This window comes from Lissotriton vulgaris, chromosome 8, assembly GCF_964263255.1.
Source record: "Lissotriton vulgaris chromosome 8, aLisVul1.2, whole genome shotgun sequence".
Taxonomy (NCBI): domain Eukaryota; kingdom Metazoa; phylum Chordata; class Amphibia; order Caudata; family Salamandridae; genus Lissotriton; species Lissotriton vulgaris.
The window spans coordinates 55,900,482-55,916,673 of NC_141696.1; the positions used below are offsets into that span (position 1 = coordinate 55,900,482).

The 16,192-nt window shown below is 46.2% G+C and overlaps 1 protein-coding gene across 1 annotated transcript in view; it reads right to left on the reverse strand.

The window, feature by feature from the left end:
* DNHD1 (dynein heavy chain domain 1) overlaps nucleotides 1-16,192 on the reverse strand; it is a 682,720-nt gene that overhangs the window by 41,520 nt on the left and 625,008 nt on the right. The window contains exon 40 of the mRNA XM_086933691.1: nucleotides 7,006-7,210. Within this exon, the coding sequence (XP_086789817.1) occupies nucleotides 7,006-7,210 (205 nt within the window). The remainder of the gene's footprint in view (nucleotides 1-7,005; nucleotides 7,211-16,192) is intronic.

Sequence of the window (16,192 nt, forward strand, 5' to 3'; positions counted from 1 at the left end):
GCCTTCTTTATGTACAGCTAATGTCGTCTCCCTATTGAAACCAGGCAAGGATCCCACAGCCCCAGGGTCCCATAGACCCCTAGCGATCTTAAACACAGACTATAAAATATTGGTGAAGAGCCTCGCTAACCGACTTGCACCCTACATGCCCACCTTGATGCACTCAGATCAGAACGGATTCATCCCAGCCCAAAACACCTGTCTCAACCTTCGTCGCTATTTTAGAGTGGCAAAATATGCTCCACTGAACTGGCCCCACGCAGGCTGCCTGGTGCTTGATTTTGAGAAAGCCTTTGACTCTCTCAAATGGGACTTTCTCTTTGCAGTCTTGCCTAGGTTCAGCATAGGTCCCTTATCTGTTAATATGGTCAGGCTGCTGTATAAGCACCCAACAATTCTTGTTAAAACTGGGCCCTATATCTCGGACTCCATATGTGTGGGTCGTGGGACCTGTCAGGGCTGTCTGCTGTCCTCTTCTCCCTAGCAGTAGAGCCTCTGGCGGCATATATCTGTATACGTGTGGACATGGGTATCCCCCTGGGAGACAGCATACACATAATCACTTTGTATGCGGACAACATTCTGCTGTACGCGAGAGAACTCCACTCCATCCCTCCTTCTTTAGATTCAGCACTTTCATTATTTGCCACTGTTTCAGGGCTATGTGTCAATGCAGTGAAGTGCAGTCTCTTTCCGTTCTCCTTGTTCACCCTAGAACCAGGGTATTCATGTGGTGTATTGACACCTTCCGGTACTTGGGTGTCCACATATACCGGAACAAAGCCAACCTATTTGGGGGCAATATCACAAGAGCCACCTCCGCTATTCAATCGCAGATGGTTTCTGGAAAACTCTCCTTTTGTCCATCTCTGGTAGAGTGGCCCTCACGAATATGGTAGTCCTTCCTAGTCTTCTTTACTATTTCACCACCCTACCTCTTTACATCCCCCTTCCTTTTTCAGTAAAATGGAAAAAATAGTCAGGGGAATCTAGGCATAGGGTTTCCATTAAGAAGCTTTAGCTACCATCAGGACAGGGCGGACTCACTGGGCCCGATTCACAGAACTAACTTAAGATAAAATCCTAAACTTACTACCATTTTGGTATTCATAGAAGGCACTTACTCATTTTGGTATTTACAGAAGGCACTTACTCATTTCAGTATTCACAGAAGTTAGGACTCCTAACTGTAGGACTCCTAAATGCCTTCTGTGAATATCAAAAGTCTTAAAGTTAGGATGTTTCTCAGTTTAGGAGTCCTAAAGTTAGGAGTCCTAACTTTACTACTTATAAACTGAGAAAAATCCTAACTTTAAGACTTTCGGTATTCACAGAAGACATTTAGGAGTCCTAAAGCTCATCATAGACTCAGCCAAATCTCTCGAAGTTACCTTGGACAAGCACCTGAATATGAATATTCATATCAGCAATGTATGTAAGGGAGCAAATCACTTGATGAGGACTCTCAGAAATATCAAACCTTTTCTTCCATAAAGTGATTTCAAGCAGGTGGTGCAAGCACTTGTCTTGCCGAGGCTAGACTACGACAGTGCTACCCTCTGTGGCCTGGCTCCACTAAGGTCCTCTCTAAACACTGTGGCTAGACTGGTGACAGGTTCCAAACGAAACAAGCACATATCCCCAGTCTTAAAATATCTCAATTGCCTACCCTTTGAAGAACAAATTCAGCGAAAGATTGCAGTTCTGGCGCACAAAGCCAACCACTTCAAGACTCCCAGGTACCTGGCGCAAAAACTTGAACTATCCTGTAGGGAGAGAGCTTCAAGAAGCGCCACAACTTACCTCCTGAAACCTCTCATCCTTAGCAAAAAGAGAACTTGTCACCAAGCCTTCTCTTGTGCTGCCCCAAAGATATGGAACTCTCTCCCACTGGAAGTACACAGACTCTCCTCAACAACGGAGTTCAAAATGGAAGCTAAGAGATTTCTGATGAGCAAATTCCTACCTTAATTGGCTAGGCTCACTTGACTGGTTGACTTTGTTGCTATCACCAGGGTTACCTCCATTTGATATGGCTCCTCTTTACTGCATATTTTGACCCCCTTTTGTTGTTTGAATTCATCAGTTTACTGTATTATTTTCCTTTTCCCAATTGATGTTGATATCTCATTCATGTCCTCTCTTTCATACTACTGTAAAGCGCTCTGATATCTTTCGGGATCTTGTTCGCACTATATAAAACTTTATAAATAAATAAAGTTAGGACTCCTAACTTCTGTGAATACCGAAATGAGTAAGTGCCTTCTGTGAATACCAAAATGAGTAAGTGCCTTCTGTGAATACCAAAATGGTAGGAAGTTTAGGATTTTGTCTTAAGTTAGTTCTGTGAATCGAGCCCACTGTGCCTAACTTCGAGCACTATTACCTAGCTGCCCAGTTGCAATGAATGGCCAGATGGCTATCTTCTCAACACTTGTCAGATACAGCCACTCTTCAATCTCCTGTATCACACCACATTCTGCTTTACATGTTCCATCCACGTTCGAAACCCAGGAATATAAACTCTGTGTTACTTTCAATGGCATACAAATGTTACCACAGAAGCCTATACATCACTCGTGAAACCACACCCCGGCTATCCCCCTATTAGGAACACCATGAGGAGGTACACCTACCATGCAAGCAGAGCTGCACAGTTGGGACACGGCGGGTATCCACGACACAGGAGACCTCTTTTGCGATGGTACTTTAATCCCATATGCAGAGCTCATTTCAGAGGAGGGCCTACATACGGGACATTTAATATTACACTGCGCGCTCATAGTCGCACTCTCATCTAGGTGGGGCAACCTAACTGCGGAGCCTCCATATGATTCCATATAATGGGGGAAGGGAGCCACATGATCCATTTATTTGCATCATCCCTCTGTCAACATACGGCGATTTCACTGGTCTCCATAAAACAACATTTGGAGGATGATCTGGAGCATGCCCTCATGGAAAAGGAATGGACATCCGTGTTGGAGGGTCCGACGCGTGTCCGTCGTAACCAGCGTTTTCATCAGATTCAATTCTTTATCCTACATTGAGCATACTTCACCCCAGCCCAGATTAATACGTACTTTCACCACATTGACTCAATCTGCCCAAGGTGCGTTTACCCAATGCTGAGCTACTACACATGCTATGGCATTGCCCTGCCCTGAGAGAGAACTGGGCTGACATAGCGACCACTTTCCCCGGTTGTACTGAACGTGACATCCCTTTTCACTGAGAGGGATATATTTTGCACCTCTTTAAGAGAGGCAAGAAGAACAGGGTCACCTCTAATTCTTAGACCTGGGCCTAGTAACAGCAAAACGCCTAATCACTAAGTGATGGAAAACACTGGTAGCCCCGCATGCAAATGCCTGGAACCGCTCATTCTCAACTGGGCCAGGGCGGATGGTGTGACCCTGCAGAAGTAGGACCACATGGGACTTCGCAAATTTCCCCATGTCAGTAGTTGGGAGGCTATTGTGGCTGGTCTGCAGAGACTAGATACACCCACTGAGGACTCCCGGGAAGGATGGGAGTCTAGGATGTGGTCCCAATGTTGCAGCTTGCACTTGCTTCCGTGGTGACACTGGTGGGGCAGAGTTCCGCAATTTCTATTTAGCCAGTTATAGCAGAGATATTTAGCACATGCTACAAGCCGATAGACATCTGATGTAGTACTTCACATCCACACGTCACGGGTGGTCATCCCTCCCCTTTATTGAATTACTTTGTCCTCATTTTGTTGTACCCTACTTCCACTGTTCAAATATGAGACATAACACATTTAGACATAAATGTGACAGATATCACATGGCCATATCTAACTATTATATTTGCAGGCATGCCTCCTTGGTTTTCTCATACATGCCAGGCTAAACACACTCTAATACCATTGTACCAACATCAGAAGGTCTTCTAATGTGATTTATTGTGTACGTAGACACCAAACTATTGTTGTTGTTTAATGTAAAATGTCAATAAAAAGATTTAAACAACAAATCAGGGCACATGCTGGAGGTAACTGAGGTTAGGGTTAAACTGCTGAAGGGACATGTGGCTGACTTTGCACCACAAAGAGGGACACCAGGGTTATTCTTGAAGAGAAGTTGGGTCTGCAGAATGGCACAAAATTGAGGGTATTCAGTGTACCAAAGGACATTTCCTTGAATGCCCTGAGGGTCAGACTGGCTGGCGTTCTGCCTGGATTACTGGCCTTACCATCAAACGAGGCAGAAGACATTGTGAAAATGACTATTACGCTTGTGCCAAGGGTGCAGAACTCAGGTGGTGGGTTGGGTGTCACTATTTTGGTGATAATCAATTCAAAAGAATGGAGGGATTGGGCTATCAGAGAGTCATAACAAGGAGGCTCACAGTGAAGGCACTCACAGCAAGAAGGCTCACTGTGAAGGGACTCACAGTGAAAAGCCTCACAGTGAAGGAACTCACAGTGTTTATGAGCTTCCCTGTAAGACTGAAAGTTGAATACAAGGCAATGAGTCATATTTTCACAGGTCGAGCCTGCGGGGCTTTCATAGACACCTGAACCACAGGCAGAGATGATTCTCTTGTGTGGAGGTACTGGGTGCTACTTTCAACAGCATACAAATGTTACAGCAGAAGCCTATACATCACTTGTGACACCACACCATGCTGCCACGTTTGGATTTTGAGCAATGATCTGGTCTTCGGGGTGATGTGCGCTAGGCAGAGCTTCTCAGGAGAGGAGGTTCTTTCTATTGGTATAATGAAGATGTTTAATTTTTATTAACTCTGCTCTCCCCATCCCCATTGGAACTAAGACACTGGGACTTTCTTTCTCTGGGAATAGACTATTAGGAATACGTGGCTATGTTTTCCTTTATGTTGCCGGATAATGGAGTTGGTACTACTGGCCTGGTAGGATTGAGGGTGGGAATTTGTGTCCCAAAATCATCTAATAAATATAGTTAAAACTTAAAAACTGTTCAGAAGCCTTCAGATTTATTCCCAAAGAGAACTATGAGGCATGGAATGAGTCAAGCCAGTTCATTTCCTAGTACAGCAGACTACTATCCAGCAACAACCCAAACCAACCCTACTCCTAGAAATGAAAAGCAAAATGAGACACAGAATGACCCACATGAGGTCTACTCCTGGTAAGAAAGAGCCGTAGGAGGCATCGAAATACCAACAGCAGTTCTACTCCTAGTAAAGATGGGCATTACAGGACATGGGGTAAATCATGTCAGTTCTTCTAGCAGAGAAGAGCACTACCGGGCACCCCTAGTACAGAAGAGCATGCCCATATCAAAGAACTGCCACTGACATGCATGTGTCTTGAAATGGTGATGTAAGACCCTGATTCGGAGCAAGCCACTGATGGGTGACAGGGCAGGTCTGGTGGGTAACAGAGCAGGAGTAATACAATCCCAGTGGAGTGGCATGGCCTAGAGACAGGATGAAGCTGCTCTTGGAGACGGGGTGAAGCTGGTCCTGGAGACGGGGTGGAGCTGGTCCTGGAGACGGGATGGAGCTGGTCCTGGAGACGGGATAAAGCTGGTCTTGGAGACGGGGTAAAGCTGGTCCATGAGACGGGGTGAAGCTGGTCCAGGAGACAGGGTGGAGCTGATCCAGGAGACAGGGTGGAGCTGAGCCTGGAGACAGGGTGGAGCTGATCCTGGAGACAGGGTGGAGCTGGTCCTGGAGACGGGGTGAAGCTGGTCCTGGAGACGGGGTGGAGCTGGTCCTGGAGACGGGGGGAAGCTGGTCCAGGAGACAGGGTGGAGCTGATCCTGGAGACAGGGTGGAGCTGGACCTGGAGACGGGGTGAAGCTGGTCCTGGAGACGGGGTGGAGCTGGTCCTGGAGACGGGGGGAAGCTGGTCCATGAGACGGGGTGAAGCTGGTCCATGAGACGGGGTGAAGCTGGTCCTGGAGACGGGGTGAAGCTGGTCCATGAGACGGGGTGAAGCTGGTCCATGAGACGGGGTGAAGCTGGTCCATGAGACGGGGTGAAGCTGGTCCAGGAGACGCGGTGGAGCTCGTCCTGGAGACGATGTGAAACTGGTCCATGAGACGGGGGGAAGCTGGTCCTGGAGACGGGGTGAAGCGCGTCCTGGAGACGGGGTGGAGCTGGTCGTGGAGACGGGGTGGAGCTGGTCGTGGAGACGGGGTGGAGCTGGTCCTGGAGACGGGGTGAAGCTGGTCCCGGAGACGGGGTGAAGCTGGTCCTGGAGACGGGGTGAAGCTGGTCCTGGAGACGGGGTGGAGCTGGTCCTGGGCACGGGGTAAAGCTGGTCCTGGAGACGGGGTGAAGCTGGTCCTGGAGACGGGGTGAAGCTGGTCCTGGAGACGGGGTGAAGCTGGTCCTGGACACGGGGTGAAGCTGGTCCTGGAGACGGGGTGAAGCTGGTCCTGGAGATAGGGTGGAGCTGGTCCTGGAGACCGGGTGAAGCTGGTCCTGGAGACGGGGTGAAGCTGGTCCTGGAGACGGGGTGAAGCTGGTCCTGGAGACGGGTGGAGCTGTTCCTGGAGATGGGGTGAAGCTGGTCCTGGAGACGGGGTGGAGCTGGTCCTGGAGATGAGGTGAAGCTGGGGGTATGCTGATCCAGGAGAGGGGTGCAGCAGTGATGAACGTCACCTTGTGTACTAACATAGACCTGATGTGAGGCAGGACTTCAAGAGGAAGCAGGGAAGGGATGCACAAGTGATGGAGCAGGGCTTGAATAGGGCACAGATCAGATGTGAGGCAGGGTTCTGACAGGAAGCAGGGAACAGTGGGAAGAAACATTGTGTGAGACTGTGAGTTGGAGCCATGACTAAACCACGCCCACGATCCAATGCAGAAGTGGAGAACAGAAGCATCACCAAGGCTGTTCCAGATACTTTCATTATAGCGATATGCACAACTTCAGTTGACTGAGCCACTGAACTATGCAACACTGTCCTTGTCTTACTGACCTTCCATTTCACATTGGACAGTCTAGATCTACCTATGGTCTACATTCTGCATGGCCGCACTCACCAGTGATACACCTCTGCCTCTGCCAGTCCACAAAAGTGCTGCCTGTGCAGCAGGACCGCATGCAGCAGAACCAGCACCAGCATGTGTTGAACAGGCGCCTGTGACGACAGCTGCCTGGAGCCTTGAGTGAAGCTTCTCTTCAGTGTGGATCTCAGCTCCAAGGGGGTGTCACAGAAGACCTTCATGGCCTGCTGCTTCAGGAACGCTGAAACAGAGGAGACATGACCAGTGAGACAGACACAAGTCCAGCCTGCTCCCCTCCTCCTAAACCCAGGCTCTTTCGTTTCTGAGTATCATGTGTAAGGGAACCTTAGTCTACGATTTCTTTCAGGTAACTCCGGGCCCGATTCGCAGAACTAACTTAAGACAAAATCCTAACCTTACTACCATTTTGATATTCTCAGAAGGCACTTACTCATTTTGGTATTCACAGAAGATCCTTACTCATTTCGGTATTCACAGAAGTTAGGAGTCCTAACTTTAGGACTACTAAATGCCTTCTGTGAATTCCAAAAGTCTTAAAGTTAGGATTTTTCTCAGTTTAGGAGTCCTAAAGTTAGGACTCCTAACTTTAGGACTCCTAAATGCCTTCTGTGAATACCGAAAGTCTTAAAGCTAGGATTTCTCTCAGTTTCGAAGTCCTAAAGTTAGGAGTACTAACTTTACTACTCCTAAACTGAGAAAAATCCTACCTTTAAGACTTTCCGTATTCACAGAAGGCATTTAGGATTCCTAAAGTTAGGACTCCTGTGAATACCTAAATAGTAAGTGCCTTCTGTGAATACGAAAATGAGCAAGTGGCTTCTGTGAATACCGAAATGGTAGTAAGTTTAGGATTTTGTCTTAAGTTAGTTCTGTGAATCGGGCCCTCAATCATTAGTTGTCTCACAGTGCCAAACTATTCTTTGACTTAGGAAAACTAGTCTCAAGCCCACCTTGGATGAGTGGTAAATTAATCAATTAGGCCACTTCAATTGAAAAGGCCATGTATCAACAAGCAAATACAAAAGATTCCTATAATTTAAGGAATTGTATAATTGTTCTAACACATATTTTAAAGGGACATAACATCTCCCTGCTTCTGTCCTCCTCCCTCATTTTGTTAGGTCGAAGTCTAGCGTAAGACTGCACACATGTGCAGTCTCGCTGGTGAGATTTAGTGATATTGGGTAGCTTGCACTAGCACCCGCCCCTCTTTCCCATTGGCCGGCGTCACCGTTTATGCTAAACGGTGGCCATCCATTGGGAAAGAGTTGAGGTTATGTACTTATTTTTCTCTTTCTGCCGTCCCACTTGGACTGGCTCCCCTGACTTCCTACTGGCGTAAAAGGTTTGTTATTTTCTTTATGGGTCCAAACAGATGGCCCCATAAAGAAGATAATAAACCTTTTATGCCAGCATGAAGTCCAGTCAAGCCCTTCCAAGTGGGACGGCAGAAATAGAGAGAAAAGTCTACGTCATGGCGTCCGCTGGACGGGAGGCTCTGCTATTGCTACACGCACATTGTTCGTTGGATCAAAATTTTACTCTGGATCCTGTTTCCAGTTTATACAAAACAGAACAGGCTTCGCTTGCGTATTTGCAAGAGCCCCAGACACCACTACATAGCAGCCGGTTCTACCACAACTCACGTTCTGTGGGGGTGGGGATCCTGCACACCGAGTCTGCCTCTGACTGCGCTTCTGCCTCGCACACTTCCTCCGCTCCTCCCACCTCCGGGGGGCAGGCTCAATCCACACAGCGGTGCCCCTTCCTCTCAGCAACATCCCAGCCCCGATACTAATCTTCGGCCTGGTGACGCGAGCGCTGGCGCCCTCCCCCGTGCCTGCCCCCGCCGTCGGACAATGGATGGCAGGGACCGCTAGCCGTCTCTAGAGCCTGCAGCACTGGAGTCCCGGCGCGGCGGGGGCCCCGGAGAGCAGGCCGCCAGTCTCCCGCACCTCTAGGCCCGGGCACAGCAGCCCCATGGAGCCCGATCCGCAGGCTCTCAGCTCCACGCTGCTCGGGTAGAACCGCTGCTATGAAGTCACCTTGCAGCAAGCAGCTGTCCTGGAAGGTCTTTCAGCCCAAACGCAACAAAGCCGGTTAGTGCCTGAGTCCTTTAAGCTGGCGAAGTTGCCCTAGACGGTTGCCCTGCAGTGTGTCCCAGCTGCAGTCTTTGTACCCCTGCTGCATGCCATATCTTTTATGTAATTCATGCACTCTGAAGTCCTTATGTAATGAAAGAACGCGCTATATTCAAATGCATAAATAAATAAGTAAATCAATTGTACCCCAGTCTCATGTCTCCCAAGCGTGCTGCAAGCGTGTGTTCATGATACCACACGCTCTGTTTGCCCCAGCCTCGCTACTGGCCCCTCTGCCTGTGCACCCGAGTGGCTGATGCCTCTATGCCCGAGCTTGTGCGCTCAAGTCAGACTGAGTGTTCGGTTCTCCCCGGCTAGTATGCATGCTCCTTGTGCAACAGGTGGCGTGCCCACCTGCCCAGACTATTTGGTTCCCCAGACTAGACTACAGGCCCCGTATAGAAACATTTGTGCACTGATTGTCATACACTGTGACTTCTGTATACTAACCTGTGTGCCATGTGGTCCAGTCGTGATGTGTGATGACAAAGGGAAAATATCCCAAATGCCAACTTATGCTCCCCGCGACACAGGTCACCATGTCAGCCTTTCTGTTCCCCAGACTGTGTGCATGTTTTTGAGTGTCAGATGAAGCTCTTGATTGTGGGCACACACATCCTAATATTGTGCATAACTAATGATATAGACGGTATGCACCAGAGTATCCGTCTGCCTGGCACTATGATCTGGTTTAAAGGTACGAGGCCCAACTATGTATCTGAGTAGGTCCCATCCCATAGGTTGCACCTCTGCTTCCCTTACCCCAGTTTCCCTTAGCACAGACCCAGGCCCACCTCACCACAGGCAGTACAACACACCCTGAAACCCAGACTGTTCTATGGGATATCTCCCTCCTTGTCCTGGCTGTGTTCCTTGTGCCACAGAGCGTCTTATTCTCAGACCCAAAGCTATATGGTGCCTTGTATCAGACTGTATACTGCTATGTCACCGACCCAAGATGTGATTCTCTGAGACTCCAAAATGGAGGGTGCCCTGTACCTGACTCCTGCACCATTGACTGAATGAACCCTTTGTACTTCACACTGTTTCCTAATCTGTTGTTCATATGGACTACAGACTGTCTAATATCATGTGCAAGACACCCTGTGTCACTGACTGTGCCTTCTTCTAACATAGACTGGGCCCCACAGACTATGCTTCTGGCCTTCAGGATGTGGTGCTCTTTGACCCCAGGCTGTCTGATCGGGGCCTCACTCTGTAACCTGCCATGTCCCAGACTGCTTCAGAGAACCACTCTGTGCACCATGACCAAGTTTAAGTACATGATGGCATGGGATGTGCAAGTTTACTTCTATACTTTGCACCCTCACTCAGTGGCATCTTGCACAAACATACAGTTTTACTGATAAAAAAAAAATATATATAAGGTGTGGAAATTGTTTTTCAGTCAATATTTCTCATTTGTGCATCGCCAACTAAAGTAAGTGTCTTGATTTGTTTTTATCCTATTAAAAACTTTGTTTCCATTACACTTCAGAATTGAAACAAGCATTAAAAATGCAATAGGTCTCGCCTTTTATTAAGTTAAAGCCATTTGCTTTGCTATACAATATCATTAGCAAAGCAAATGGCTTTAACTTAAACAAAGGCGAGACCTGTTGCATTTTCAATGCTTGTCTTCTATGTTGAGGGAAATATTAGGGTAGAAAAATGTTGAACTCGCAATAAAATATTTTTTATTCTTTTCAGGGTACACAATCGCCCTGCCTGTACAATATGCTTACTCTTACCTTGTTCTTGGTTCTGTCCTAAAGTTGGTAGAAACAAAGCATTGCAATTATGTGTATTCTTATTGTGCAATCAATGAAGTTAATTAAAACAGCTACCCACAAGTTCTCTTGTGTGGAGATGTACATGTCCTTAAAAACCGTTCCAGCTGCTGGGGTCTCAGCTAATGTATAATGTCCTGCCAGGGGCCGACTTGGACCTCAGAAGGCAGCACCGGTTCATATCCCTGACCTATCATGGTACGTGAACTAGCATTGAGATAAATCAACATGGAAGGCTGGAGAGAACATTGATAAACATAATCACATTTATAAAGTGGGATAGCGCACTGAAAACCATCAGATGTCACAACAATATTAAGAAGCAGGCTTCCCACCAGGGCGGAGGCTCTCAGCATCTAGACCACCCTAGACGCTGACTGCCAGAGACCTTGAAATCAGTGATACACATTAATTTCATAAATGTTAGTTATCTTCATTCTGAGGTCAAGACTGAAGTTAAGACATAGGAATACGAGTTTGTAGAGGCCTAACATAGAATTCGAAGGAGACGGAGAAGTGGCAATTTCAGAAGCAACAGAGATAAGCACTGGCAAACCCAATAACCCAATGACCTCTGGATCCCGAAGTCCTTCCGTGCAACACACAGGTAGCACACCACATTAGCCTCATCAAATTAGTATACCAAATACCATCAATAAAGCCACCGATGGAAGCTGGACGCTTCTCAAGACAATCAAGTACTGCACCAAGCCCCTTCTGGACCCACCTATTCCTCACTCACTGCCTCCTTCACTCAAAGCATTCCCAGAAGCTCTCAAGACAGGCCACATTCCCCCACTCCTAAACAAACCTACACTAGACTGTTCACTTGGTGTGGTTGTATCGGTATATGAAACCATTTTTGGAGGTGATATTAGAATCCCGTATCCGGGTATTGGAGTAATTGATGTGTGAAAAAGGAACGTAACGGTTTAAAGACTCACTACTGTAAGATTTCAGGTTAATGATTTTTGAGTAATTGATGATTGATTCATAAGAAGACACGTTAAGATTTACATTGGTTAGTCCTGAAGAAGCGACGTGGTCAAAACATAAATGTTGACTGTGATGCACACACTATTGTCATCGGGGAATTTTCAATTTGGGATCAATAAATTGATGAGAATTGCAACAATTTTGTGATGATCATTCTCTGGAATTGAATAAAAAACTGTTATTTGAAGACCATAGATTTGTCATGCTGAGAGAAATATCTTTTCTCAGATTTCAAGGAATGATTATACAGGGACATATATACAAACACTGATCAGGTTGCCAGTGACCTGGGAGCTAAGCTCCGGGCATTATTCCTGTTACCCAATTTGAATACTACACTAGACATTGATGACCTTGCCAACTACCAGCCCATCCCTCACCTTACATTCATCGGCAAGATCACTGAGAAACAGTCTATGCTCCACTCCAATCTCACATCAATAATAACCATCTCCCGTATGACTACCAGTCTGGCTTCAAATCACGCTGCAGCATGGAGACGGCTTCATTACACACCATGGGCAATGCCCCCTTGACTTTAGATGAGGACAATCACTGCCTCCTGACATTGCTGGACCTCTCAGCTGCCTTTGACACCAGTGACCATCAAACCCTCTTATACACCATAAAGTTGTGCATATGCTTTACTGGAAATGCCCTTTGCTGGATCTCCTCCTAGGTTTCCAACCAAAACCAGCCTGTACACATGGGCACCTGCAGGTCAAAAAAGACCTCCATCACCTGCGGAGTCTCCCAGGGTTCTATAGTGCCTCCTGTTATCTTTAACCTCTACATGCCTCCTGTCATCTACCCTAAATGTGACCATCATACATGTTATTAAAAATGCTACATTTAAAGAACATTCCCTTTAGTGTGTGCTACACTAGTGATTAAAAACAACTTTTCATTTGTGATATACTGTTATTTTTATGTGAAAGCAACAAAAAGATATCATCACCCAACCAAGCACTCAAATTGCCCGGCAGCAACAATGTCACTTTAAAACTTTATAACAGCAACTTTAAAAAAGGAGACTGGAAATAAACCATCCAACTGGGCACTTGAAGTGCAGGCAAGATAAAGATCTGCTTCATACAGAAATAAAATGAAGCAACAACACTTTGAACCAGACGTGTCACTAAAGAGAAAGGAACTATATTTCAGTGTATGTAACCAATGTGTTCAAACTTCAAAGTGAATGAAGCCAATGGGTAAAGTGGGCTAATCCATGTAAAATGTAAATGGCAATTCAGCACACAAATGGAAGAAGTGTGCAGACCAAACAAACCTCTGTGTTTATTATACTATCTAGAACGTTTTTGGAAATCAATAGACTAGCGAGGCAGCTAATGCTTTCACAAAGGCCAGATCAAAAAAATGGATTTAAGATTTGGAAAGTACAGCCTACTTTTCCCTACTTAGTAGGGAACCCAATAAAGAAAATATTTTAAAGCAGCAGAAGGTGGTGGTGTTGGGGGCTGTAGGTGTGAACCTGCCTGTTAAATGGAAGATTGTAAAAAGGAAGCACAACGCATGCTTTTTGGAAATCAAAGTAGGTTGGCGCTCTAGTGGGGCTGAGGGAAGAGGCAGAGAAGTTCCCAGTGGAAGAAACAGAGGTGAAGTGGCCAATGGTGAGGAGACTGATGAACATTAGGAACCAGAGGGAATCCTAGAACAAGGAGACAGACCTGGTTCCTTCGGTACCTAGAGAAGGTAACAGAACAAGTTGGGGTCAGGAAAAAGAAGAATTGAGACCAGGACTAGCGGTTGGTTGTGGTTATATATAAAGATCCACTTTCCCAATGTGTAAGAGTTGTGGAAAAGATCATCAGAGGCAGTGTATGTTCTAACTTACACGGTTTGAGTAATAATTCAGTTTAGAGTTAATTAAGTGTATGCGGTGGGGGCTTCCCAATGATATGCAAGTATGTTGTAGAAGGAAAACCAATAACACCTTCTTCAAACCACTTTTTAAGTGTCTCTTGTGGGATGGAAAGAAACTCTGCCACTTAAAAAAAAAGACTAAAGCACCGCACTGAGAGCGGGGGCTTTACCACTAAAGCCTCTCTGCTTTGCAGACTAATCCCATGTACAACTTCTCCATGAATTTTCAATCTGACTGGCTGATGGTGTGTATTTATCTTGATAAATATCAACCTTTACATGGAGCTTCTTGGCGCTCTACTCACAGATAACAGTATCAAGATTATCCTAGGGGGATGTAGGTGTTTGGCTTCATCTGCTCTAGACATCTAGACAGCTAGATGGACAACAAAACATTTTTTTTAGCTTCAGCTATTTATTTCATTAAAAACGGTTGGCTCCAGAACTTCCATCCAATAATTTTTTCCCCTAATAAATGAGTCGTTGACTCCTCAGCAGCCAACTGTAGCTCATACAGGCCGCACGAGAACTCTGTTATACTGCTTAATCCTCTTAGACTCACTTACGATATCTCTGCTACGGGTCCTGTCCATCGGCCAGTACTGCAAAAGCCCATAAGAAGCCATCAGCAACTGAGCAGGCATGGAATAACTTGATAGATCTGTGACATATTGATAGATAATCAGAGGACTCTTATCTGGTCCAACACTGCATGCCCTCAATATCTACACAGTATGACTGCTTCTTTACATCTCACAATGACATTCAGATATGGGATGACCAACCCAGCAGATCTCCCCCCCCCACTTCTCTCTCCTACCATGCTTGATCTGGAAGTGCAAACACCATATCCGGTTGGACACCGAGTGTTGTAACCAGCTAAGAATACTATAAACATAGGAAGTACTATAAAGGGGCCTGCAGAGCTGCTGAAAGCACCCAGTGTACTGAAAACCATACATTGCGCGTCTGTGTCTGTCACTCGCCTTCCTCCAGCACTCTGCTAAGTGATATGTCCCATAATATGATAATGCACATCGGTGGTCATCACGAACAATGAGGAAACCGTTCTCACATAGCATTAAGGAAAACACCCTTCCAACTACACACTCTAAACAGCTTAGCCTGCTGCCCATGTAGGCAAGCACTTCAAGGCCCCACAAAGGAGTAGTACATGCTATATAAAGGTGGCGATACAAATGAACACTATAAAGATACACTGAACACCAGCACAAGCTCAAACAACTCAAGGGGCCCGCCTCACTAGCTTTCTCCTGTGATGTCCTTTTGTATTAATGCAAGGTTTTTTCTGGACTTCTGGACCTACCTGCTGAGAGCAAAATCTGTGTAAATTGGGCCAATGAAATGCACTCACCATACAGATTCAAATTGTTCCCGGTAAAGTAAACCAGAATGTTATTGAGGACCTTGAAATCCTGAAATGGTCCAATTTCACCACATTTTGGGTGAAGGAAATGCTCAAGATCCCTGAATCTTAAAAACGTGACTGCGTGACACATATTCAAACGGGTGCTTCAGGTGGTTTTGTTGCGACAAGAAAAGGATGATCGGAAATGATTTCAAACAGGCGCCCATGGTGACAATCAATGGGAACATCATTGTGTAGAGCTGGGAAGACTTGCACCTTATTGTGAGTGGAGGAAAACTTAACTGCAGACACCTGAACCACAGGTTCTGTGACAGGTGAGACCAATTGCAAGGTAAAATGCATCAGTTAACACTGCTTTAACAAGACAAATGCTGGATGTACGGAGTGTCCATGGGCCCTTGTGGCCACCTCATCTGGCCTGCTTAACAAGACAAATCAAGGATGTACGGTGTGTCCAAGGGCCCTTGTGGCCACCTCATCTGGCCTGCTTAACAAGACAAATCATGGATGTACGGCGTGTCCAAGTGCCCGGGCAATTATCTTGTTTATATACTGTGTTCTGACAATTTCCTTTCGGTTCACTGATTTTGTATTTGTGTATCTTTATAAATGTTGTGTTGTATTTTTTGATGCCAAAAAAATCTTAAAATATTTTATAAAACAAAAAAGTCAATCAATACAAATGGTTGTCCAACTTAGTGATTTATTATACTAGGTTGTGTACTGTGATGCAAATTCAAACTGCCCGGCCCTTGTTTTGTTTCTTCGTATAATGGTGGTCCAGGCCAGTCAGTGACAGGACCCAAGCCTTTCCCAGTTTTCCCTCAAGTGCCCGGGTGGCCATCTCATCTGGCCTGCTTAACAAGACAAATCCTGTATGTGTGGTGTGTCGATGGGCACTTGTGCTCACCTCATCTGACCTGCTTCACAAGACAAATCCTGGATATGAGAGGTGTCTAAGGACTCTTGTGGCCAACTCATCTGCCCTCTTTTCACACTTG